The following is a 27,402-nucleotide window of genomic DNA, read 5'->3' on the forward strand; positions in this document are numbered from 1 at the left end:
AAAGTAAGGTAACTCTGAAAATAGTAATGAAAAATATTGGAAATAATAATATTGTAATTTGTTGAATATTTGGAAAAAAATTTAAAATGAAATCATTATTAACAAACAGACGGTCTCAAAGTTTTCATCAAATATATAACTATATTGGTTAATGAATTTCAAACAATGAAACTCTCAAACATATGACAGTTTGTTGAATATTGTAAGTATTTATTGAATTAAAATTTCTAGAATATCGAAATTTATTTATCATTGAAAATATAAAATATATCAACCATATACAATTGGTTTTATTTAAGTTTACCAGAAATCGAAAAAAAATTAATCAAATTAAACATTCGTCATGTAAATTTCGTCATATTAAATGTAAATTAATTAGTTAATAAATACCATTTGTATACATCAGATATTATTGATCAAATACTATTGGGTCATTATTTAAAATATATATATAATGAAAATTTAATTACGTTTTTTTTAATTTAATTGTGTTTGTCGGCAAATTGGAAACTATACATCAAGTCTCATCAGTGTATGATAACTTTTATTTTGAGTTTATTTATAATGAAAGCAGAAAAAAGTTAAAAATTATAAATAAATAATTTAGAAAATTTGATAATATAAAAATCATTAGTTTCAATTTTGATAAAAATATATATCTATTAAATTTATATTCAAATTATATGTTTTTTATAGTAATTATTTTTAATTATTTTTATTAAATGATAGCATTTAACAGAAATAATGAAAAGTTATTATAATTTAAATATATTAAATTTATATAAAAATTTAATAGATATATATTTTTATCAAAATTGTCATGCTAATTAAGTTAAAAAAATATCTTTCTAATATTTGAGTCAAATAGTCCGCCGAAGTGGTCATTGTTTTAAACTCATACAGCAATGCATTGGGGTTTTTTTGGACAGACCGATGAAATTTAATATTGTATTGTTTTAATAGTAATACTTTTTCAGAGATCTTTACACAACAACAACAATATTTTGTATAAATTTCCAAACTTTCAATATATAAAAGATATATACAATATGTTATCTAATATTAAATATTACTGAAATGAAAATATTTTAGTTAATAGTTATATCGTTGCTAATAATGGAATAATTGATATAAGTATTACAGTTATTCAGATCAACCGATTCTTGTAAACTGTTAATAATATCAAACTTTTTTTCTTATAATTGTCTCAATTTTAACTATCAGTTCATCAGATGTAGGTCTTAGTTGTTGATTGTCAGACCAACAGTTCAACAATATATTTGAATATATAATTTGCGGACAATAGTAATTGTTTATTATTTAAAATTATAGTCTAATTGCTAATAATAATTTGATTTGCAATGTTTTGAATATCAATTGGTCAGATGATAATCCATTGATGTTTGGCCAAAACTATTAATTATATATTTTATACGATTAATATTTATCCCTAGTTGATTCATGCCATATCTTATCTGGCGATATCTACGATTTCTTGTGAATCGTTTACTAATTAAATAACTAATTAATTAATTTTATATGTCTGTGTAAAGTGAATAACAATGATTTCGCCAATGAATTCATTATTTATGGATTTAATATTCAATAGTCTGTAATTGTCATCAGAATATATAATAAATTCATTTTTTTTTAAATTGCCAATCCTAAACTTTTTTTGTACAACGAAACCTCCACAAAAAAAACGGATATAGTGACCGCAAGATTTAGATTGAATTCTGATTTTAACGATTGTCCCACTCATAAACAAGACGATCAGACAACTCAATAGAAATGGACGAATTAGTTTCAGTATTTATAATTTGATTGACAGCAGCTGACAAAACACAAGTATTCGTATTAACGTTTAATGCGTAATAACTCAAATAATCAAATACATTGTCTTTGTCAATATATAAAATGGTGGAGGTGCAAATAATTTAATTAAAAGATTATAAAAGGCACCATTGTAACTTTAATTGTTTGTAGCCAACGTTTATTATTTTCATATTAAACTATGAATATATAAATAATTAATTTGATGTTCGATGAAATTACTTAAAATAGTTAAATATTATTTAAATTTATTATAACTAGAGTATTTTTTACTTAATATTATTTATTTAATATATTTATTAATTAAGTTTCAATGACAGGAAATTTATTGCGTTTCGCGACGACCACGTTTCACAAGCAATTGTCGATCAAGATATGGATCAAATTGTTCGAAAAGAGACGTCGATATCAAAATATTTGCAAAATATTGATGAATAAAATGAAAAGTTTTAATCAACTAAACAAAAATATAACGTAAATTAATATTAATATCAATTACTGTTACTAATGTTTATATATTAATAGTTTATAATCTATTTCATGACCTTTGCACTCACATTGGCGGTAAAAATATAGATTTGTTGCGTACAATATGTAACACAAAAATGGTGGACGTGCAAATAAAATTAATAAAATCTAAAATAATATTGATTTATATACAAAATGATTTCAGTAGTAGTTCTAACCTCAGTAATAGCATTATGTGAATTATGTTTTAATTTAAGTTATAATTCCATAAACAATTGAATAGTTAATTTCCGAATCAGAAAATCTGATATAACATACATACATGTTTGTATAAATTACAAAAAGCATTAATGATCTTTTATCTTATTTAATTATTAATGAAAATTTAAAATAATTTTTCACCAAATAATAAATTAAATTGAGTTAATGTCATCAGACATAACCATTTTGATTGTTTAATTTCAATTTCTCTAGTCTTGTCGTTGACCATATCGTCCATCCAATATATAGAATGCATAATTCAATTGTTGTCTAATGTCTAATAAAAATTCTATAAATATTAAAAATAATATATCAAAAGATCAAATATATAATAGTATTTTATTTATCGCAACATATAACAAAATTTACCACAAGATATCAGATTACATTAAAAAGTTTTAAAAACTATTGCCTGATGTTAGAGTTGTCTGATTGACGATTAAATCTATCAACTTATATCTTTTGCTTAACTTACAATAACATATACATAAGTGTCTATTTTAAATCTAATACAATACTTGAAACAATATTGAATAACTTTCAGTTATGTATATCAATAGTAGTCCAATGTTACCAAATATAATGAAATATTGAGAAAGAGTTGTAATAAAATAAAACATAATTTATCAGACATAACCTTTTTGATTGTTTGATTTTTTTCTTTAAGTTATTGTCAAAGTCATCATGAAAACTGAAAACTGTTAGATTTAAATATTTATTTATCGTATGTCGTTTTCAAATGTAAAATTTTGTAACTATTATATAATTCAAGTATCGATAGAGCATTGCATCATTAGTTCAAACAACATTTAACGATAATATAACATATTTGACACTGTTCACATTAACAATATCATATATCCAACATTTTTTGGCAATACTTAATATATGCTCTATTTTTTGACTAAACGTATTAAACAAGTTTCGATAATATTGTCTATTATCTGTTCATCAAACATAATGCAGATATCTGTTAAAAAGTTAGAATTATTAAATTGAACATACAACTAATTATACGAATGGTTTATGATGTAAATTTATTAAAACAAATTTCCTTAAAATCAAATTAAAAGCAATAAGTAATGAAAATAATCTACTTTGATGTACTTTGACTAAAATTGACAACAAATTAAAACTATTAGAAATAAAACGAGCTTTTTCATATCCTGTACCTAAATCAACAGAAAAATAATTGTACATTATTAGTTTATGTTTATAAATAAATAATTTTAAATATATGAATTAAATTCAAATTAGTAGAGCTAAATAAAACAGAAAAAGTGGAGATGCAAATTAAATTTTGCAAATCAGAACTATTGATTTTTATAATCAAATAAATGTCAAGAGTAACACTATTTTGATTGCAACTTTGGACATTGAAAGATATTAATCGTAAATTGATGATAAATGATGAGTCAGAAATCAACGCAGAGTCTACTAATGAAAACACATTATAAACAATATCTAAAACCCTGATTAAAATTCGATGCAAATTGAATATATTAGAACAACAACAGATCACACGTAAATTTTAAATATCTATCCAACAAGTGACAAGTGTCCACCATTAGTTATGACTTGTTACATGCCATTCCGTCCACATTATTAATGTTTTAATAAAATTGATTAAATAAATAAAAAATAAATTTTATAATTTGTTTAATAATTAAATTGTATTTAATATTAAATTAAATAAAAAATAAAACTAATTTAAATAAATCTGCTTTCAAAACAACATATTTAGCACTAGGTTTAAATACTTTTGTTTTAAAATATAAAGTTTGCTTTAATTTATTCTATTGCATATCTTTGAGGAAATACTACATTTTCAGGACTAAATCTTAAATAACTAGGTATGTTAGGCAATTTAAATAGAATAAAAGTGGTGCTAATATTTTTTTTAGTTTCCAATTTCTATTTAAACATTTAAAATTATATTTTATATTTCTAATATAAATATTGTTAATATTTTACATAATAAATTGATGTTTCCATTTGTAAGAATTTAAGTTCACTCATTACTTTTGCTAGATCATTGCTTGATTGCTAATGCTCGATTTACGTGATATTGTAATGTCTGAAAACTTTATGTTAGTGTTAGGTTATATTGTAAAAACTAAATAAATATATAAAATTAGTGAAAATAAACAAATAGTTAAATATATTTACAATTCTTTTAATTGATTGTGTTATTTCTGTAATATCTTCTAGTGTTTTGTAATTATCTTTGATTATCTGTCTATAATAACTCATTTGTTTTTCTAAATTGTGTTTTTTTAATTTCATCAATTTTCTCATCATTTATTATTGTTTTACTCAAAGCTACACTTCCAACTACCACACCTATTAATGTCTTTAAATTGAGTAAAATTCATAAAATTGTTTTTTTATTACAATTTTATTCTACATGCTCCAGCCACGACAACAATTCATATAATCGCTATAATTATCAGAACGTAATTATAATTAAAATTTTAAAATTAATTTATTACTTACAAAAAATAAATCGCTTTTGTATTTTATTTGTGATTTTATTTTATTTATGAGTTATAAAGTTGATTGATTAATGTGTTTGTATATTGTCTATATTTTACTATTTAGACAGGTAACAGCTAGAATCAGATATGAAATAAATTTTTTTTATTAATTTATTATTTCTATAGATATGCAATTTAATAGAATAATAATAATCTTGTTTTATATAATCTTTACAACTATATAACTTGCAAAAGTTTGTATCAAATTTGTGTCAATCAAACAATTACTTTTATTAATATTAATAATATTTTATTATATATTTTGGATTATTAATATTTAACTATATATTAAATAAAAATTAAATAAATACAATATATATTATGAACAAAAAAGTATATCATTGCTCCTTATGTCCACACATTGATTGGTTTAAAAAAGGACATAAAGACACATTCAAATGTCACACAAAGACAAACTAGTGGACACTCATGGCATCGATTTAAAAGATGTCTGATTCTACATATCTTTCTAACAAAAATTTCGATATATGTAATGTAAGACTAGTAAAAATTTAAAAAAATAAAATAAATTATTTTCAGTTCACACGTTGCAAGTGTTATATATTATTTAAGTAATTCAAGATATTTATCAAACAGTAAACAACATATTAATATATTGATAAAATATTTCCTGATCATACTTCTCGATAAAGCAGTGACGAAGAAATAGTTTAATAATTTTTAGGTACATTTACTTTATTTTAATTGTATTTATATTCAATAATTAATTATTTTGTTACTTAATTTTATGTATTTCTATTTTTATTTTTATAAATAAATAATTTTAGATTTTTTGTAAAATAATTTTAAGTAATAATTTGTTACATCACATCACAAAATAATCTTAGTCCATTACAATTTTATTGATTTCTTTTCCTGACAAAACCTTTAAGCTTATTTTTATCACTAGTTATTATAGTTTATATTAATACAGTGTATATATATCGGTAATTATTAATACAATTAATTAATTATATATATATATATATATATATATATAATTAAATTTAATCAATAACAAATTTTTAAAAAAAAATATTATTTATAAATTTATATTTTTATATTTGATATCAAAACAACAAAAAATAGACCTTGATACATTGTTTCATATATTTATTTATTTTTGATTGTCAACAAAACACATGGTTATCCAATTATCGGGTAATTATTGATCGGTTTATTTGTTGGGTATGTTTTTGTTTTTGGGCACCGGCACATTACTGTGCTTAACAACATGACATTTAATATGCTTATGCCGACTACGGAAAGCCTTGATCAGATAGTTGGTGGCCATCGGGCTAACAGTTCTAACATATAGCATAGTATTGTGAAGAACCGGTAGTTTTTCGACGTACGGTTCAACCGAAACTATTTGCGAACCGTTAACTTTATTGTCGTTCCAGTTGTCCACTAATTGACGTACGAAATCAGTTAAATCGGTTACACCGTCGATGGTGTCCGCCAGTCCTCCTGTGATACACAATGTATACGATTGGCCACTAATCGGATCGTAATGATAGCGATACGAGTGCGGTAACCATGAGATGCTACTCATACTACTACTACCGGTGCTTGAGTTATACTTTTCAGCCGCTGTCTTCAATAATAGACTATTATTTTTAGCATTTTTGGCCATAACATAGAAAAACGGTCGGCTATGATTGTCGGTATCGGTATGACTACTAGCCGTAAGTATTGTGTTTTGTTCGACCGATTTGACCATTTCGGTAGTAATGTTCGGCTGGTTCCAGTCGGCGACCAATTGACGAACCGCTGCCAATGGATCCGATGATCCGTCAGCAGCAGGACTACCGATAGTAGTGTCCAAACCGCTAATCACTGAAATACGTTTACTGTTAACGACCACTTCTCTAATCTCTCGTTGTTTGTCCAATTGTTTCGGGTCCATATACTCTGACCAATTGATACCATTAAGTTTGCCGGTCTCGATCAGCGCACAGGTAGCTTCCGGACTGCATGCTGTCACAAATAGGGTCACCACCTGTTTGCTAGTCGACCGTTTGCCGGCATTGGATCGAACCGACATAATCATTGCACTGTTAACCCTGCCTTTTGATGGCCAGCTTTCGACCAAAAAGCGTACAAAACCAGTCAGATTGAGGCCGACACCACCGGCGGCACTGATGTCCAAACCCCGAACTACTGAAATGCATTTACTATTAGCCACTACTTTGTGTACATTATCCGACTTTTTCCGACAACCGCTGCTAATATAATATTCAGTCCAATCAATACCATTGTGTTGGGCTGTCTTAATCAGCGAACGGGTGACCACTTGACTGCTGGCCATAACAAATAGAGTAAGTCGTTGTTGTCCGCCGCCAGTCGTATGTTTGCTTGAATTGGACGACGACATAACCGACAAAATCGACGAACCGTTAATTTTCTTGATCTTCAAGTTGTTGACCAATTGACGGACAAATTTTGTCAAATTATCGACACCTGTTGTGTCTAAACCACGGATAACCGATTTACAATCAACAACACTTTGTTCGACCGATTGGACTTCGGTAGTGATGTTCGGCTCGTTACAGTCGGCGACCAATTGACTAACAGCTGCCGATGATGATTTGTTGTGACTATTATTAGTGACCACTTGTCGGACATTGATCGGTTGTTGATTGACCAACTTTTTCGGTTCCCGATATTCACACCAATTGATACCATAGTGTTTGCCGTTTTCGATCAGCGCACGGTTAGCTTCCGGACTGCATGCCGTCACAAATAGTGTCACTTGTTTGCCGCCAGTAGTCGGCCGTTTGCCGCCGGCATTGGATCGAACCGATAAAATCATTGCACCGTTAACTCGGCCTTTTGGCCAGCTTTCGACCAATTGGCGTACAAAACCAGTCAGATTACCGGCGGCAGTGATGTCCAAATCCCGAACTACTGAAATGCATTTACTATTAGCCACTACTTTGGTTACATTATCCGACTTTTTCCGACAACCGCTGCTAATATAATATTCAGTCCAATCAATACCATTGAGCTGTGCTGTCCTTATCAGCGAACGGGTAACCACTTGACTGTCGGCCGTAACAAATATGGTCAGCCGTTGTTGTCCGCCGCCAGTCGTATGTTTGCGTGAATTAGACGACGACGACGACGTAACCGCCGCCGTCGCCGACAAAATGGACGAACCGTTAACTTTCTTTACCATCAAATTGTTGACCAATTGGCGGATAAATTTTGTCAAATTATCGACGCCTGTGGTGTCCAAACCACGGATAACCGATTTACAGTCAACATTAGCGTCAGTTGTTTGTTGTTGTTGTTGTGGTAATTGTTTCGGTAAATTCAATGATGACTTAGACTTAGGCTTAGATCTAATAGACTTGAAACAGATCCTTAACGACTGGCCGATGGCCAGTACATCATCGTAATCACCCGTCGGTACTGCTGCTGATGGCTGTGATGTTGTTGTTGTTGTGGTTGACTGATCCCTAAACGGCTCTACCGACAGATGCTTCTGACCCGACTGACCCGTACCGGGCATTAGCCACTCGTTTGGCCAATAATCAGATTTTCGCCAGCGTCCCGATTGTTGGCACCAATCGGCCCATTCAACTAACTGGTCGCCACTGGTCTTCGGGTTTAGGTTTGACCACAACGAGCTGTTTCCGCCGCCGCCTCCACCGCCACTAGTGGCCAATCTTTTCATCAATGATTTGAGATCATTACGAATGTTGGCCGCCGTCGGTAACCGATTATTATTATTATTATAACTCATATTATTATTGTTAATGTAATAAGTTTTACGTTATTATTATTATTACTGTATTATGTGTTAAACATTTCAACAAAAAAACAAAACAATAAAAACAATAGTTATTAATAAATAACTAAATAAATACTAAATGTTTTCAATTTTTCAAATAATTTTTTATCAATGTATTAACCAATCAGCGCTCAGTATTATTATATAATACTGATATAATATTAATATTATTATTTGAAAAAAATTAGGTGTCATTCATTAACGATGTTCATAACTTATAAATAATAAAAATAGGGGTGTTAAAAATAGTCAATTAACTATACTGTAAAACAATTAAAAAGGGGGATCAAAAATAATATATTAATACTTTATCTATTATACATATTTTTTTATTAAAAAAAATTAATTACCAAGCGCAAAATTTAAATAGTAGCTAATAATTTATTATTATTTTTTTTTTAAAAATATGTTATAAAATAATTTGATAATTAGTTTTTTGTTGTTGTTGTAATTTTTTTTTATTATTAATAATATCAAAAAAATAGTAATATTAATTAAAAAAAAATTGTTATATTAATTATTTACATTCAAGAAAAATAAAATTAATTCTTAATTAATTAAATAATATTATGAATTATTTTTTAAAAAGTTTTTAAATAATTTATAATATAATAATAATTATTATTATTATTAAGTAATTTATATATATATTGATATTAATATGATAATAGATAATAGTGTAAATACACTAATAAAAAATATTTAAAAGTTTATTTTATAAACGGAATAAAATTATTTTTTTGAAACAAAACAAAAATTATAAAATATTTTTAAATATTATAGGAATTAACGGGTAATTGAAATATTAAATCTATTTTTTTAATCAGAAATTAAAGTATTATTTTATATTTATTATTGTATTGTTATATATTGCTATCATTTTAAAATAACTAATGATTGGTAGCACCGGTATTGTTGGCTATGTTTGAACACCCATAGGGTTACTACTACTACCGGTACTGTGCCTAACAATATGGCATCTAATATGCCGACTACGGAAAGCTCTGACCAGATCGCTAGCCGCTGACGGACTAACAGTCCTAACATATAACACATAGTTGTTGACCGGTATATATTGGAAGTACGGCTCTACCGATACTAACATTGAACGGTTAACTTTGTTGTTGCCGTCGTTGTCGTCCATATTGTCAACCAATTTCCAGACAAAATCAGTCAAATCGGTAACACTATCATCAATGTTGTCGCCCAGTCCTGTATACGACTGGCCACTAACCGAATCGTAATGATAGCGATACGAGTGGGGTAACCATGTAATACAACTGCGACTACCGTTTCTTTTCTTGTTTTTTGGCTTATATTTTTCGGCCGCTGTCTTCAACAATAGACTGTTAGCTTCGCTATCTTTGGCCATTACATAGAAAAACGGTTGACAATCGGGCGGTTAATATTAAAATTTAGGTGTCATTCATTAACGATGTTCATAACTACAATATAATAATTAAAAAAAATAGTCAATTAAAATGCACTGTATATTTACTAATACAACTAATTAAAAATTAGGGGGTATCAAAAAATAATACAATATATTATTAATACTTTATTGCATTAAATGTTTAGATAAAGTAATAAAGTTATTAAAAATAAGTTACCAAGCACAAAATTTTAAATAGTTGATAATATTTTGGGGGGTGGGTGGGGTGGATAGCATGTTATTAATACAATTGTAGTTTATATACTGTAATAATAAATAATTAAATATAATATTATCTATTAGTAGTAATAATAAATAGTAGTTAATAGTTAAATATTTTAATTAATAACATGTAGTTTTATGAAAAAAAAAACTTTTTATTTATAATATTAATCGTAAAAATTTTATTAGAAAACTTTAGAAAATTATTTTTACATTTACACAAAAAATTTAGTTTATAAATACAGTATTACATAAAAAAATAATTTTTTTCATATTTTAATGTAAGATATATGTCATATAATCATTAATTTAGTAATATATTAGTTTTTTTAATGTGACAATTGATACTATAAATCGTAGACAAAAAAAATAAATTGCTTATTTTATAACTATTATTACTAACCGATTAGCAAATTTATATATTTATATATATATTTTTTTAATAATTATATTTTTTAAATTTTAATTTATGAAAAAATAACCATGATGATAGTATTTAAATACTATCATTGTTATTTTTTTCATAAATAAAATTTCATATATTGCTGAATCAATCACACGTTAAGTGTGGGCACTGGTATTGGTTTTCAATCGGTTAGGTTTTCCAGATTGTTATGCTTAACAATATGACATTTAATATGCCGACTACGCAAAGCCATAACCAGATCGCTAGTGGCCGTCGGACTGACAGTCCGAACATATAACAACAAATATTCGAGAACCGGTAGCTTTTCGATGTACGGCTCTACCGAAACTATTATAGCACGGTTAATTATTTTATCGGTCCAATTGGCCACCAATTGCCAGACAAAATCGATCAAATTGCCGATACTGTCATAATCAATGTTCGTATAGTTTTCGGCCAATAATTTAATACACAATGTATACGACTGGCCACTAACCGGATCGTAATGTGACCGATACGAGTGCGGCAACCATGAGATACAACTACTACTACTAGTACTACCGGTGCTTGAGTTATACTTTTCAGCCGCTGTCTTCAATAACAGACTGTTAGCATCAGTATCTTTGGCCATAACATAGAAAAACGGTTGACTATTGTTGTCGGTATAACCTGTTGTTGTTATTGTTGTCAGTATTGTATTGGATTCAACCGATTCAATCAAATCGCCGGTAACTGTCGGGTCGTTCCAGACGTCGACCAATTGGCGAACCGTTGCCAACACATCAGCCGATCGGTGACCGCTAGTATTCAAACCGTGAATCTCTGAAATACAGCCACTACTGGTGACCACTTCACGTACTAAATCTGTGTCCCGATATTTATACCAATTGATACCGTTTTGTTTGGCCGTCTCGATCAGTGCATAAGTGGCCTCAAGACTACATGCCCTAACAAATAAGGAGGTCGTCAACAGGTTGTCGGCAATCGGTTGATTGGACTCAACCGACATAATCATTGCACCGTTAACTTTGCGGTTAGCTTTTGGCCAGTTGTCAACCAAACGGCGCACATACGCAGTCAGATGATTGTCGACACCAGGGATGTCCAAACCGAAAATCATTGAAATATTTTTATTATTTTCGATCACTTCCTGGACATCTCGTATTTGTTGTTGATTCAGATTTTTCGGGTCCCGATATTCTGTCCAATCAATACCATTTTGTATGGCAGTCATTAGTAGGGCACGGGTAGTCTTAGGACTGCATACAGTAGTCACAAATAGGGTGCCATTGGACGACAAATACGTAACCGACTTGATTGTCGAACCTTTAATTTTCCTGATATTCAAGTTGTCCACCAATTTGCGGACAAAATTTGTCAAATTTCGGACACCTTTGACGTCCAAACCACGGATAACCGATTGAACCAATTGTGATGATTTTGATCGACGATAGCTTAGGTATGGCTCCCATTTAATACCAATACTAGTACTACTACTACTATTAATATACTTATCAGCGGCCGCTAGCAATTGAAGATTGGCTTCAATCGTACCGGTCGTCACTAACATGTTTGCGGTGCCATTTGTCAACGACAGTCCGTACCGTTTGTTCTGGTCAACCGATCGGATCAATTCACTGGCGTTGGTCAGTGTCGGATCGTTCCACGACTGGACCAGTTGTCTAACGGCAGCTAATACCGAGCTTTTGTTATCTCCAATGTTGGCCAGTCCTATGATAATTGAATTGCAATCATTAATATTGTTAGACTGGCCGACTGGCACATCACCACCCGGTGCTGCTGCTGTTGGTGTTGTTGACTGATCCAGATTTGATACCTCCTGTTGAGGTCCCGATTGTTTTGATAGTAATCGATGACAGCACTGGTATGGCAACCATTTAATACCAACATTACTGCTACTACTACTACTGCCGTCGCCAGTATTGTTAAAATACTTATCGGCGGCGGCAAGCAACTGGCGATTGGCCTCAACTGTAGGCGCCGTAACCAACACGTTTGCGGTGCCATTTATCGGCGATCGGCCAAACAGTTTGCCGTTACAATCGACCGATTCAATCATATAGTTTGGGGTAAGCATCGGATCGTTCCACGACCGGACCAGTTGTCTAACGGCTGCCAACACTGACTTGTTTTTATACTTAGCCGACGACCGTGACTTATGTACCCGAATGCTGGCCAATCCTATGATAATAGACTTGCGATCGTTAATATTGGAGATTATCGACGACAGATCAGATGCCGCCACTTCTTGATTGCCATTGTTTTGTTGTAGTGATAGACACTGGTATTTGGACTTCCATTTAATACCACTACTATCGGTGCCGGTATTAAGATACTTATCGGCGCCGGCAAGTAACAGGCAATTGGCTTCGACCGTACGGGCCGTAACCAATACGTTTGCGGTACCATTTGTCAGCGATCGGCCAAACAGTTTGCCGTTACGTTCGACCGATTCAATCAAATCATCGGCTATGTTGTTGTTGTTGATCATCGGATCGTTCCACGACCGGACCAATTGTAGGACGGCAGCCAACACTCGTTTGTTAGCGTTTGGGCCACTGTTGGCCAATCCTATGATAATTGATTTGCGGTCATCACTATCATCCGACATCGCTGACACTACTGACCGATTGCCACTAATTTGTTGTTTCTTTACCGTACACGGCATTAGCCACTGGTTTGGCCAGTAGTGGGATTTTCGTCTGTGTCCCGATTGTTCGTAACGATCGGCCCATTCAACCAATTGGTTGTTAAGTGTCTTCGGGTCTGTTGACCAGAACGAGCCGCAGCCGATGCCGCCACTGGCGGTCAGATCTTTCATCATTGATTTGAGATCATTGCGAATAGTGGCCGCTGTCGGTAACCATTGCTGTTGCCGTTTATTATAATTATTATTATTACTCATATTATTATTATAAAAACGCACTAATAATTTATAACTTTTATACTTTATTTGGATATAAATTATTTTAATATAAATGTTTTTTTAATGGAAACAATAGATAATAATATTATAATTAAATTATTTTTAAAAAATTAATTATTATAAATAGGATTTATTATACATTATTATACTGTATTAATATATAATAATATTAGTCACAAGTTATGTATTATTAGTCAGTGATTTATAATTATACTAATAGTATAACTGATTATTATTATTATATATTGTTATTGTTATTATTATATTTATTATTATAATTAAAATCAGATACTGTAAACCTGGATACAAAATATAAAAGATAAGCTATTTATATTATTTAATATTAATTTTAAAAATAAACTTTATGCAATAATAATTATTGCTATTAAATAACTTTATACTAGGCAATTTATAATAATAGCATTTAAACATTATAACATTGCTCGTCTATTAATTAATTAATTATTTAATTAATTATTATTTTTATTGTATAATAAAATAATATTATAACTATTATTTAACTAAATAAATATTATTTTATGATATATAATTTAATTAATAAGTAATAATAATAATTAATTAATATTTAGTAATATCAATAAATATCTATAAATGTGTATATGAATATTTATTTTTATTTTTAAAAAAAACTAATTAATATAAAAATGAGACAAAAAATAAATGTAATTTTATTTACAAAACTATAATATCAAACAGTATTTTAATTATCATATTATAATAATAATTAATATAAAACATTCTAAATGATGTTTTTAAGTATAAATTTTTAAAAAGCTCTTAAATTTCAAATTAAAATCAATATTTTTTTTGGTTAATAAATAACTTATATATATATAATTAGTTGTTAATGCTATTTTAACAAAAAATTATAAATAATATAAATAATATAAACCAATTGTCCGACAAATACTTAAAAATGTAATTAGTTTTAATAATAAATTAATTATCAAATAATATTTGTCATCAACAATACGATTCCTATTTAATATATTATATACCGATTGTGTAACCATTTAACCAGTTTATCGGCAAATCTTATATTATAATAATTTTTCATCAGTGATGATAATTTATTAATTATCATATTTGCATATATATATATATAATAATAATTTAATAGTATAATATATTAAATATTAAAACTAGACGTGCAATTAAATTTATTTTATTAATCAGTATATGTAAACTAAATTTTAATAAAAACATAATTAATAATATAACAAGTTTTATTTAATTATTTTTAATAACTAACTAAACATGCTAAAATATCATTAATATATTTTTTAAATATAATAATATTGTTGAATAAAATTCAATTATCATTATTCATAAAATATCATAAAAATTATTCTTAAATTTACACGTTTGCATGTTTAGTATAGTTTAAAAAATGGAAATATTTAATAATAATAATAATTATTATTTTAGTATTTATTAAAGTATAATATAATTTTTTTATAGAATACATAAAATATCAATTTAATTTAAAAATAGGATATATTATGTGAAACTATAACCAAACTATTATATCTATTATAACTATAATATTATATAAACTATCATAATTTATGATTCATAAATAAGGTACAGGGATCAACATCAACAAATTTTGATATCTCTACGGGAACATATAGAAAATGGCGGTCAAATTACCAAAAAAAATCAAATTAAATTTTTAATAATTAATAATTTTGAATTAATCATCGAAAATATGTTATATGGAATTAACAAACAATTTTTTTATATCTTAAATAAAAGTATAAAAATGAAAGTATAGTTAATACTTTTGTAAATTCAAGTTAAATTTAGAGTAAATATAATAATTTATTTTAGTTATTTTATATGAATAAAAAGTTTAGTTTATTTTGTCATACTGAGTCATTTGATACCTCACATAACTATAGTTGAGTTAATTTTGTCATACTGAAGCATTTGATACCTAACATGACTATAGTTGAGTTAATTTTGTCATACTGAAGCATTTGATACCTAACATGACTATAGTTGAGTTAATTTTGTCATACTGAAGCATTTGATACCTAACATGACTATAGTTGAGTTAATTTTGTCATACTGAAGCATTTGATACCTCGCATGACTAAAGTTGAGTTTATTTTGTCGTACTGAAGCATTTGATTTTAATTTAATTTCGGATTACGAGTACGTATGGAAATGCTTTCTAGCATTTTCAACTGATTTTAATTTATTTATTAGAAATTGTTAAAATAAGCCAATAATAAATATATAATTTGAGCTACAAATTAGTAATAATTGAAATATTTCCCAATTAGTTATCGGAAATAGCGATAAACAATAGAAACCAATTGTCGGTCCACTTAGTCGTCCGATAAATGTTTCGCATTTCAAACGCTCAACTAATGTCAAGTCACGACCCTTAAGACAACTATTATTATTATTATTATTATTATTATTATTAGCTAACAATGAAAACATTAGGGCATATGGTTTGTGTGCTTTGGCCGGTATTTTACCGCACATATAGCTATGCAGTAATGAATTAATCAAAACTAATAGAAACATTAAAATCATTATTGTTTTAAACAATTGACTTGAATCGCGATGTTGTGTCTGATATAGTAGTAATAGTAAAGCAGTTGATCCGACAAAATATAATAGAAATATGGCTTTCGATAGTAGTTTAGGTGTCGATCATAGTATGCCATAATCATTGGCAAACTGTGAACTAAATTCAAATAGATATAAACAAACCAATAAATAAATCTATTGGGAAATGTTATGACAACAAAATAGTAGTATAGCTTTTTTACAGTATTAACATTATTTAAATTGGTTTTCAATTTCAATAGATTGATTACATCAGTAATTAATTGTTTAAAATAATTGGTTTCAAACAACTGGTACCATAACATTGCAAACGAACCAATAATTAGTGTCAAGTGTGCCAACAATATAAATGTTTCAATCAATTGTGAATTACCGTACAGATAGGTCGGATCGCATAGAAAACGGATAAGCCATCGGTTAGACCAAACTTTATTATTATTATTATTACTATTAGCACTACTACTACTACTACTACTACTACGACTACTACTACTTTTATTACTGTTGCCTATATATAAACCAATTTCCCGACAAATACATAAAAATGTATTGAATTTGAATAATAAATTAATTAGCAAATAATATTTGTCATCAACAATAAAACGATTCATATTTATTATATAACGATTGTGTAACCATTTAACCATTTTATCGGCAAATCTTATATTATAATAATTGGTCATTAATTTATTAGTTATCATATTTGCATTGTATATATATACTTTAAATAATAATTTAATAGTATAATATATTATATAATAAAACTAGACTTGCAATTAAATTTATTTTATTAATTAGTATATGAAAACTATATTTTTTAATAATAACATAATTATTCATATAACAAGTTTTATTTATTTTATTTTTAGCTAACTAACTAAACATGCTAAATTATCATTAATATATTTTTAATAAAATTCAATTAATCAATAACTATAAGGATATTTTAGTGTTTTATAATAATTTTTTTAGAAATAAATAACTATTATTTTGGTCTAATTATTAATTAGTAATTAATATAAAAACCATATTATTTAATCAAACTAATAATACTAAAAATATTAATTTTCTAAAAATTATTCATAAATTTAATTATATATTTGCATGATTAGCTTAGTAAAAAATGGAAATATTTAATAATAATAATAATAACTATTTTAGTATTTATTAAAGTATAATTTTTATAGAATTATATAAAATATTAATTTAATTTAAAAATAGGATATATTGTGTTTAAAACTAGACCAAACAATTATACTTATAAAAACAATTATTTATTAGTTTTAACAAATAATTTTATTTACTTATATAATACAGTATTAAAAGGTTTAGTTTAGTAAAAAAAATGGAAATATTTAATAATAATAATTATTATTTTAGTATTTATTAAAGTATAATATAATTTTTTATAGAATTATATAAAATATTAATTTAATTTAAAAATAGGATATATTGTGTTTAAAACTAGACCAAACAATTATACTTATAAAAACAAATAATTTTATTTACTTATATAATATAACATAAACACCTATAATAACTATCAGTATTTTAGTTATCATAGAATAATAGCAGATATTTAAAACTATTATATATTACAGAAATATAAATTAAATAAATAAGATATTTAAATATATATACTGTATATATATATTATTTTACATTTAGTTATTATTAATAAATTATTTAAAAAATTATCAATAGCATAATTATTAATAATAAATTATAAACATTTTGTTTTAATTAAGTAACATATTATGTTTTTAATTTTTCAACGATATCATATTAATTGTAATTAACATTATAAAATATATTACATTTATTTTTGATGTTTTTTGTATTTTTAATATTTTTTGTATTTTTAATATCTTTTGTATTTTTAATATTTTTTGTATTTTTAATGTTTTTTTGTATTTTTAATATTTTTTTGTATTTTTAATGTATTTTTTGTATTTTTAATGTATTTTTTTGTATTTTAAATTTATTACAATATATTTTGTTTGTTTGATTTTACTCTTTTGGTAGATTTATTGATAGAGAGAGAGAGAGAGAGAGAAAAAAAAGTAATTATTAGGTAAAATAATAATTGTATGATTACTAGTAATTAAAGATATTTTAGTTGTTGTTATTTTTTACTAACAAATTATTAACAAAAAAATTAATGTCATTTTGAATAATACCGGTAATAAAAAAATACCGGTAATTAAAAAAATTGGCACTTTTTTCCTAAATTGTATTCAATTTACAATTAGTTGTCAGATAGTGTATAACCCGGGTCTCATTGTTGGTAATATCCATCAAACATAGCCAACAAAAATGTATCATGCACATTTTGCATTGCATATTATTGCAGCCATTAATTTTCTACAGTACAGTATATATTTAAAAAAATTAAAAAACAAATATTAAAAAAAACAAATAAAAAAAACAATTCAATTAAAAAACAATTCAATTAAAAAACCCGTTCAAACCTCGCACGTGAAGCCACAGTTTGGACACTTTTTGTAATGAGCGCGTATAAAGTTTACCGACTCGTGTAGACCATCCGGGCTGCGGCCACTGTTACCGTTGACCAACCGGCGTTGTTTGTCGCCGGGCTGGACGTCCTTATCGGTAGCACCCGTACCGATAGAGCACGCACTCTGCGAGCCGTGATAGCCGAGTCGACAACACGCGCAAAACGCGTAATCGCAATCCAGACAATAGCCGTATTTTCGGCTGCTGTCGATCTCAACCGAATCGTTACATTTGGGACAATAGGCCTATAAAATTAATTACCGATAAGTACGGTAATTATTTTATTTATTTTTTTAATTAAATAATAATAATATTTATGATATATATATATATATATAGAAATACCGTATCCTCGATAGTATCCAATGTTTTAATGAGCAACAGTTTATGATATCTGACCAGCGATTTACGGCTCAACAGTTTGCATACCAGTTCGTAGGCGGCTTCGCCCGAAGACTGCCTGTCCGGACACTTGATATGATGTACTGTACCGTTAGTTATCTGACTGTCCAAATATTGGGCCAAACATTCGCGACAATAGACGTGTCGGCACCCGGAGCTGGCAGTGGCGGCGGCGGCGGTGCCGTCAAATTGTTGGCCATCATTTATTGCTATCCAATTGCGACATAATTGGCAATAATTGGTAACTATTTAAAAACAAAATAAAGTTAAAAATTAATTACCGGTAAATAGTTTTTTCACATTTAATTTGATTGATTAAAATATTTTAATTCATACTTTAATTTTTAGCCAACTGTCCCATTGTTTTATTGGGAACAGTACTACTACTATTACTACTATTACTACTACTACTACTACTACTACTACTACTACTACTACTACTACTACTACTACTACTACTACTACTACTACTACTACTACTACTACTACTACTACTACTACTACTACTTTTATTACTGTTGCCTATATATAAACCAATTTCCCGACAAATACATAAAAATGTATTGAATTTGAATAATAAATTAATTAGCAAATAATATTTGTCATCAACAATAAAACGATTCATATTTATTATATAACGATTGTGTAACCATTTAACCATTTTATCGGCAAATCTTATATTATAATAATTGGTCATTAATTTATTAGTTATCATATTTGCATTATATATATATACTTTAAATAATAATTTAATTTAATATAAAATAATTTAATAGTATAATATATTATATAATAAAACTAGACTTGTAATTAAATTTATTTTATTAATCAGTATATATGAAAACTATATTTTTTAATAATCAAATCAAATCAAATCAAATCAGACTTTATTGGCATCTCATTCAGCATTTGCTGGTATACATTGAAAGCCATTCTATAACAATAACATAATTATTCATATAACAAGTTTTATTTATTTTATTTTTAGCTAACTAACTAAACATGCTAAATTATCATTAATATATTTTTTTAATATAATAATATTTTTGAATAAAATTCAATTATCAATAACTATAACGATATTTTAGTGTTTTGTGATAATTTTTTAATAGAAATAATTGACTATTATTAGCTCTAATTAATATAAAAAACATATTTTAAACTAATACTAAAAATATTAATTTTCTAAAAATTAGTCTTAAATTTAATTATATATTTGCATGTTTAGTTTAGTAGAAAAAATGGAAATATTTAATAATAATAATAATAATAATAATAATAATAATAATAATAACTATTTTAGTATTTATTAAAGTATAATTTTTACAGAATATATAAAATATTAATTTAATTTAAAAATAGGATATATTGTTTTTAAAACTTGACCAAACAATTATATATATATATTAGTTTTAATAACTAATTTTATTTACTTAAATAATATAACATAAATATCTATAATAACTATCAGTATTTTAGTTATCATATAATAATAGCAGATGACAATTAAGAGAGAAAGAGAGAGAGAGAGAGAGAGAGAGAGAGAGAGAGAGAGAGAGAGAGAGAGAGAGAGATTTAAAACTATTATATATTACAGAAATATAAATTAAATAAATAAGATATTTGAAAATATATATATATTATTTTACATTTAGTTTATTATTATTATTATTATTAATAAATAATTTTAAAAAATTATCAATAGCATAATTAATAATAATAAAAATAATAAATTATAAACATTTTGTTTTAATTAAGTAACATATTATGTTTTTAATTTTTCAATGATATCATATTAATCGTAATTAACATTATAAAATATATTACATTAATTTTTAATGTTTTTTTTTGTATTTTAAATATTTTTTGTATTTTTAATGTATTTTTTTGTATTTTAAATGTATTTTTTGTATTTTTCATGTATTTTTTTGTATTTTTAATGTATTTTTTGTATTTTTAATGTATTTTTAATTTATTACAATATATTACTGTTAGGATTAAGTTTCGAGACAGACAAATAAACCTAAGTTTACGTCATTACTGTATGATCTCTATTATTGTTTTCAAATTTTTTTATAATCACATCAGTAGTAAATACATTTGTTTTCATTTGTGATCAGTTGTTTTAGTGATGTCTTCAATAGTGAAAGTGGTAGACGGCTTGTCATCAAGAGATCCACATATCCGTAATGTCATGCTTTATGAATATCGTCGTGGATCAAGTGCCTCAGAGACATTGAAGAAGATCAATGAAGTGTATCCAAATGCTGTCTCAAGAAGCAGAGTATACGAGTGGTTTCAGCGATTTGACAATAAAGACTATTGTCTGGAAGACAAAGAAAGATCGGGTGCGCCATCAAAGGTTGATGACGATGATATCAGATCCCTGATAGATGAAGACCCCAGATTAAGTACCACGGAGATTGGTATGATACTAGAGGTGGATCAGAAGACTGTTTGGAATCATTTGGTAAAGATTGGAAAGAGATATTTGGCGGGAGTTTGGGTGCCTCATGAGTTGACACCGGCACAAAAAGCCCAACGGGTAGTCATCTGCGAATCATTGCTTTCTCGCAACCGTAAAGACCCGTTTCTACACCGAATTGTTACCGGCGATGAAAAGTGGGTGTTATATGTTAATGTGACAAAGAAAGGCCAATGGCGAGATATAGGACAGGCGCCCATTCCGACTGCAAGACCTGATATTCATCAGCGTAAAGTAATGCTTTGTATTTGGTGGTGTATGAAAGGTGTCGTCCATTGGGAGCTGTTAGATATTGGCCAAACATTAGATAGTGTTGTATATTGTCGACAACTCGAAGATTTACAGACTTCATTATTGCGCAATCACAGAAATTTGGTCAAAAGAAGTGGTGTCATGTTTCATCAAGATAATGCCAGACCACATGTTTCAAAAATGACTCGCCAAAAGTTGGAAACCCTAGATTGGGAAGTCATGGCACACCCACCGTATAGCCCAGATATCGCACCGTCCGATTACTATTTGTTCCGATCTTTACAGCATTTCTTAGATGGTAAACGTTTCAATAACAAAGAGGGGGTCAAAACTGCCATCAATGATTATTTGGCTCTTAAAGACGAAACCTTCTTCAGCAAAAGGATTAATGAGTTACCGATGAGATGGCAGAAGATCGTAGATAAAGATGGCGAATATTTGATTAATAAAGACATTGATATTAATTAAATAAATTAGTTTTAATTTTTATGCAATTTTGTCTCGAAAATTATTCCTAACAGTAATATTTTGTTTGTTTGATTTTACACTTTTGGTAGATTTATTGAGAGAGAAAAAAAAGTAATTATTAGGTAAAATAATAATTGTATGATTACTAATAATTAAAGATATTTTAGTTGTTATTTTTTACTAACAAATTATTAACAAAAAAATTAATGTCATTTTGAATAATACCGGTAATAAAAAAATACCGGTAATTAAAAAAATTGGCACTTTTTTCCTAAATTGTATTCAATTTACAATTAGTTGTCAGATAGTGTATAACTCGGGTCTCATTGTTGGTAATATCCATCAAACATAGCCAACAAAAATGTATCATGCACATTTTGCATTGAATATGATTGCAGCCATCAATTTTCTACAGTACAGTAATATATAGAAAAAATAAAAAACAAACAAAAAACAATTCAATCAAAAAAAACCCGTTCAAACCTCGCACGTGAAGCCACGTTGGTCTGTAGTGAAGCCATATGTGATTCATAATGCCATCCATGACGGAATCCATGGTTTATTTCCATGACTCAATCCATAATGTTATCTATGTTGTAATCTTCCTTGTGGTCAGCTTCCATCAGTATAATATGGATAATATAATCCATGACGCAATCCAGGTCCACCGGCCGCGACGAGTAAGTAATACACACAAAGTAATATTCAAATACTTTATTTCATCTTATAAACAGTTATACACTGTAGCACTCCAAGACAAGAACTCACAGGAGAGAAATCCGAAGAGATCTCCAAAGAGAACTCCGAAGAGAACTGATTTGGTGTCCGAGAGACACCTCTATTTATACTAAAGTGTACGTGAGATAAAAGTGGGTCAAATTGAGTAAGCTTTTAATTTTTTTTAAAACTGGGAGTTTACTATTTTCTTTTCAGTATAACATTTCAGTGCATTAATAAAACTCTAAAAAAACAAGGATTTTACCTTTGTTTTCTGTATAACATTTCAGTGCTTTCTATAAATTTTTATGACTGAAATTTTAGCAATTAAAATAAGGTTTTTCAAATATTTTTTTCAAAGTAATAAAAAAGTCATTGTTTTAGTGTGAAATACAGTCTTGGCTTCAATATAAAATTTAATGTGTTATTTTATAAATTTTAAATGAAATATTTTAATTGCTTGAAAATGCTTTTATGCTATGGCATTGACATACTATTGCATTACACACTATTGCATTAGCCTTAAAGCGCTAAGAAATATAACTTTGAAATAGCATTGACTACCTATAACATTATTTATAAAAAAAAATAATTTAGTCTTTTTTATGTACGTCATGATAAAATAATTATTTTAGTTTGTTTGTAGGTATTGAATGTTTTTTTAAAAAAAAATAAAAATAAAAATACTATGTCATTTTTATATATAATGATTTTTAATATTTTTTGAAATAACAGTATGATGTTTAAAATAAAAACTAATAAATAAATTTACAAAATAAAAAGTAATTCAAATCATTATAATTATAACAAGTATTAATAACAAGTCAAAAAAATTATTAATATTATTGAAAATAATTATAATATTTAATTTTTTTTATAAAATCAACTTTTTTTTATAAATAATGTCTGAAATAAATCGTAATCCAGAAATTAAATACACACAGGTAATAAATAAAATTAATAATTAAAAAAAAACTTTATTAATATATTTTTTATTTATTGTTAATTATTTATAAATATTAAACTAATAAATAATATATAAAAATATATTAGTTTTTTTTTAACTAAATAAATAAAAATCATATATTATAAACATTTAACTTAACAATAAAAATTATATAGATTATAATTACAAGTTTATTAATTTTATTTTTTATTTAATTTATTATTATTATTATTGTTTTTTTAAAATTTAATTAATAAATTATTTATAATTAGCTATTTATAAACAATGAATGGCTAAACTCGGAAAACGGTAATACATTTGAAACAATAAACCCGACAACAGAACAATCGATAGCTCGGATACAGTCGGCCGACAATCGAGACATCGATAAGGCAGTCAAAGCCGCCCGACTAGCCTTCAAACGGGTTAGCAAACCCCCCCCCTCTCGCGGATATTTACTTGAATAATTAATTTATTATTAATATCATCATCATCATCATAAGGGATCAGTTTGGCGTACAATTGACGCCTCCGAAAGGGGTCGACTATTGTATAGATTGTCCGATTTGATTGATAGGGATGCCGACTATTTGGCCGAATTGACCACATTGGACACCGGTGCCGTATATATGTCGGTTAGCCAATCGATAGTCAGAGTTGTTAAGATTATTCGCTATTATGCCGGTTGGTCGGATAAATTTCATGGAAAGACAGTGCCGGCCGACAACGATAACGGCCGCCAAAACAAATTGTTGGCCATTACCCGACTCGAACCGATTGGCGTTTGCGGTCAAATACTAACAGTAATCTAACCAAACATTTTTTGTTGTTGTTGTTATTAATTATTATAATAATCTATTGACTTATAAGTAGTAACTCAACAAAAATAAACTAAATTATAATTATTTTGTTTATTTTTTTTAGTGGAATACTCCATTGTTTTCATTGGCGGGTAAATTGGGTCCCGCATTGGCCACCGGTAATGTTGTTGTCGTTAAACCCGCCGAACAGGTATATAATTATTAGATATATATATATATATAATTAAGTTATAATATAATATAATAAAATTTATGAACAATTATATTTAAGTCAACTTTAGCTATACTATATGTGGCCAGTTTGATATTGGAGGCCGGTTTTCCGGCAGGTGTTGTCAACATAGTACCCGGTTCTGGCCAGACAGCTGGTCGTGCACTGGCCGAGCACATGGATGTGGATAAAGTATTTTTCAACGGCTCCACACGTGTCGGACGACTCGTTCAGTTGGCTGTCGGCCAGTCAAACGGCAAAAGTCTATCGCTTGAAACGGGTAGCAAATCGCCGCTTATTATATTTCCGGACACCGATATCGATAGTGCAGTATTAGAAGCGGTAAACTAATTGATATAAGAAAATTAATTAATTAATAATAGATATTATTATTATTTTTATTAGATATGATTATTATTATTAATAATAATAATAGATATTATCATATTATTATTAGTAGTAAAAGATATAATTATAATTAATAATAATAATTATTATTATTATTTAAAATAAATTAGCACCAGACAACATTCAATAATCAAGGTCAAACTTGCTGTAAACCCGGTCTTATTTATGTTCACGAATCGATATACAATAAATTTGTTGATAAATCGGTAGAGTTGGCCAACAAATCGATAGTGTTGGGCAATCCGTACGATTCGTTAACAAATTTTGGTCCACTAATCGATGGCCGACAATATGAAAAAGTTATGTCAATGATAGAGACGGGTGTCCGGGAAGGCGCCCGACTGTTGACTGGTGGCAAACGATGGGGTACTCAAGGATACTATATTGAGCCCACTGTGTAATCTATATTGAATATACCGAAAATATTTCTATATATATATATATATAATTTTTCAATACTTTTCTATGTATATAATAGTTTTGCCGACATCGAGGACAGTCATGCTATAGCCAGAGAGGAAATTTTCGGACCGGTTCAGTGTATACTTAAGTTTAGTACAATCGACGAAGTCATTGATAGGGCAAATAACAGTGACTACGGTCTGAATGCGGGTGTTTTTACCGATGATATCAACAAAGCACTGGTAGTCGCCAGTGAACTGCAAGTCGGAAAGGTAGCCATCAATATGCACCGTTCGTTTAGAGTGCAGATGCCGTTCGGCGGTTGCAAACAATCAGGATTTGGCCGAGTATTTGGCAAAGACTGTCTACGAGAGTATCTCAACGTCAAATCGGTAGTAAAATTGATGTTTAATTTTTTTTAAACAAAAATTGTTTTATAATTTTTTTTATTATTTATTTATTTTATTAAATTTAGGTAATCGTCAAGATAAACGATAAAAACTTGCTGGAATAATTTTTAGTTTTTTTATATAAAATAATTATTTTAATATATAATTTTTAAATTTAAGTAATACAATATATATATATATATATATATATAAATATTATATAGGATTTAATTAATACTTTATTTATATATATATACTATCAATAGTCGAGTAGTCGAAATTAGTCGAGTTTTAAGATAATCCCCATATAATTAACTGTTATTTCAATAAAATTAATTAATTAACTATTTTTTTTGTAACTGGTGCAATTAATTATAATAAAATTGTTCCAATTGTAACTAAATTAATAACATTATTTGTTTTGGTTATGATAATGTACTTATTAATGATTAAAATTACTGTTAAAATCACCGGTAAGTTTATTATCAATAATTTAAATAGTAATTAATTTTACTTTAAATCTATATAAAAAAATTTTTTTTTGTTCATTCAACATCTATTATGTTTGTATAATTTTATACGTATAGTGATTACAATCGGGTTTACATTTTTTGATAGTAATTAACCAACAATTGTAACCAACAATACAATGAGTAATATTTATTATTAGCGCTTAGATTATTATTATAATAATAATTAATAAGCGATAAAATGTGTGATTTATTATCAATAGGATATTGAGTCCAATAGTAATTATAATTACATTTTCTATACTACACTATCAGTCATAACATTTAACATACATTCAGTTCTGGGATTTTTTTTGGTTGAAGTAGTCGTCCCATCAGTTAATTGTTTGTTTTGTTTCCATC

At 27.4% G+C, this 27,402-nt stretch overlaps 3 protein-coding genes across 3 annotated transcripts; 1 reads left to right on the plus strand and 2 right to left on the minus strand.

Moving 5' to 3' along the window:
* Window positions 1–11,082: 11,082 nt before the first annotated feature.
* On the minus strand, window positions 11,083–13,865 carry LOC128951867 (uncharacterized). Its single transcript, XM_054297153.1, has 2 exons — window positions 12,750–13,865; window positions 11,083–12,689 (listed from the first exon to the last, which is right to left on the minus strand). Exons 1-2 carry the CDS (start codon window positions 13,801–13,803, stop codon window positions 11,140–11,142), a joined length of 2,604 nt encoding a protein of 867 aa, XP_054153128.1. The 5' UTR covers window positions 13,804–13,865; the 3' UTR covers window positions 11,083–11,139.
* Window positions 13,866–18,713: 4,848 nt separating this feature from the next.
* LOC128951542 (E3 ubiquitin-protein ligase RNF14-like) lies at window positions 18,714–20,092 on the minus strand. Its single transcript, XM_054296789.1, has 4 exons — window positions 20,071–20,092; window positions 19,375–19,676; window positions 18,984–19,274; window positions 18,714–18,876 (listed from the first exon to the last, which is right to left on the minus strand). Exons 1-4 carry the CDS (start codon window positions 20,090–20,092, stop codon window positions 18,739–18,741), a joined length of 753 nt encoding a protein of 250 aa, XP_054152764.1. The 3' UTR covers window positions 18,714–18,738.
* A 4,163-nt stretch (window positions 20,093–24,255) lies between these two features.
* Window positions 24,256–26,655, plus strand: LOC128951543 (retinal dehydrogenase 2-like). The gene is made up of 8 exons (XM_054296790.1): window positions 24,256–24,297; window positions 24,572–24,724; window positions 24,803–25,102; window positions 25,224–25,310; window positions 25,392–25,673; window positions 25,850–26,136; window positions 26,218–26,533; window positions 26,617–26,655. The coding sequence occupies exons 1-8, from the start codon at window positions 24,256–24,258 to the stop codon at window positions 26,653–26,655; spliced, it is 1,506 nt and encodes a 501-aa protein (XP_054152765.1).
* The last annotated feature ends 747 nt before the right edge of the window (window positions 26,656–27,402 follow it).

This window comes from Oppia nitens, unplaced genomic scaffold (assembly GCF_028296485.1).
Source record: "Oppia nitens isolate AA-2021 unplaced genomic scaffold, nextdenovo-longstitch-racon4-pilon3 scaffold1_pilon_pilon_pilon, whole genome shotgun sequence".
In the NCBI taxonomy this organism is placed as follows: Eukaryota; Metazoa; Arthropoda; class Arachnida; order Sarcoptiformes; family Oppiidae; genus Oppia; species Oppia nitens.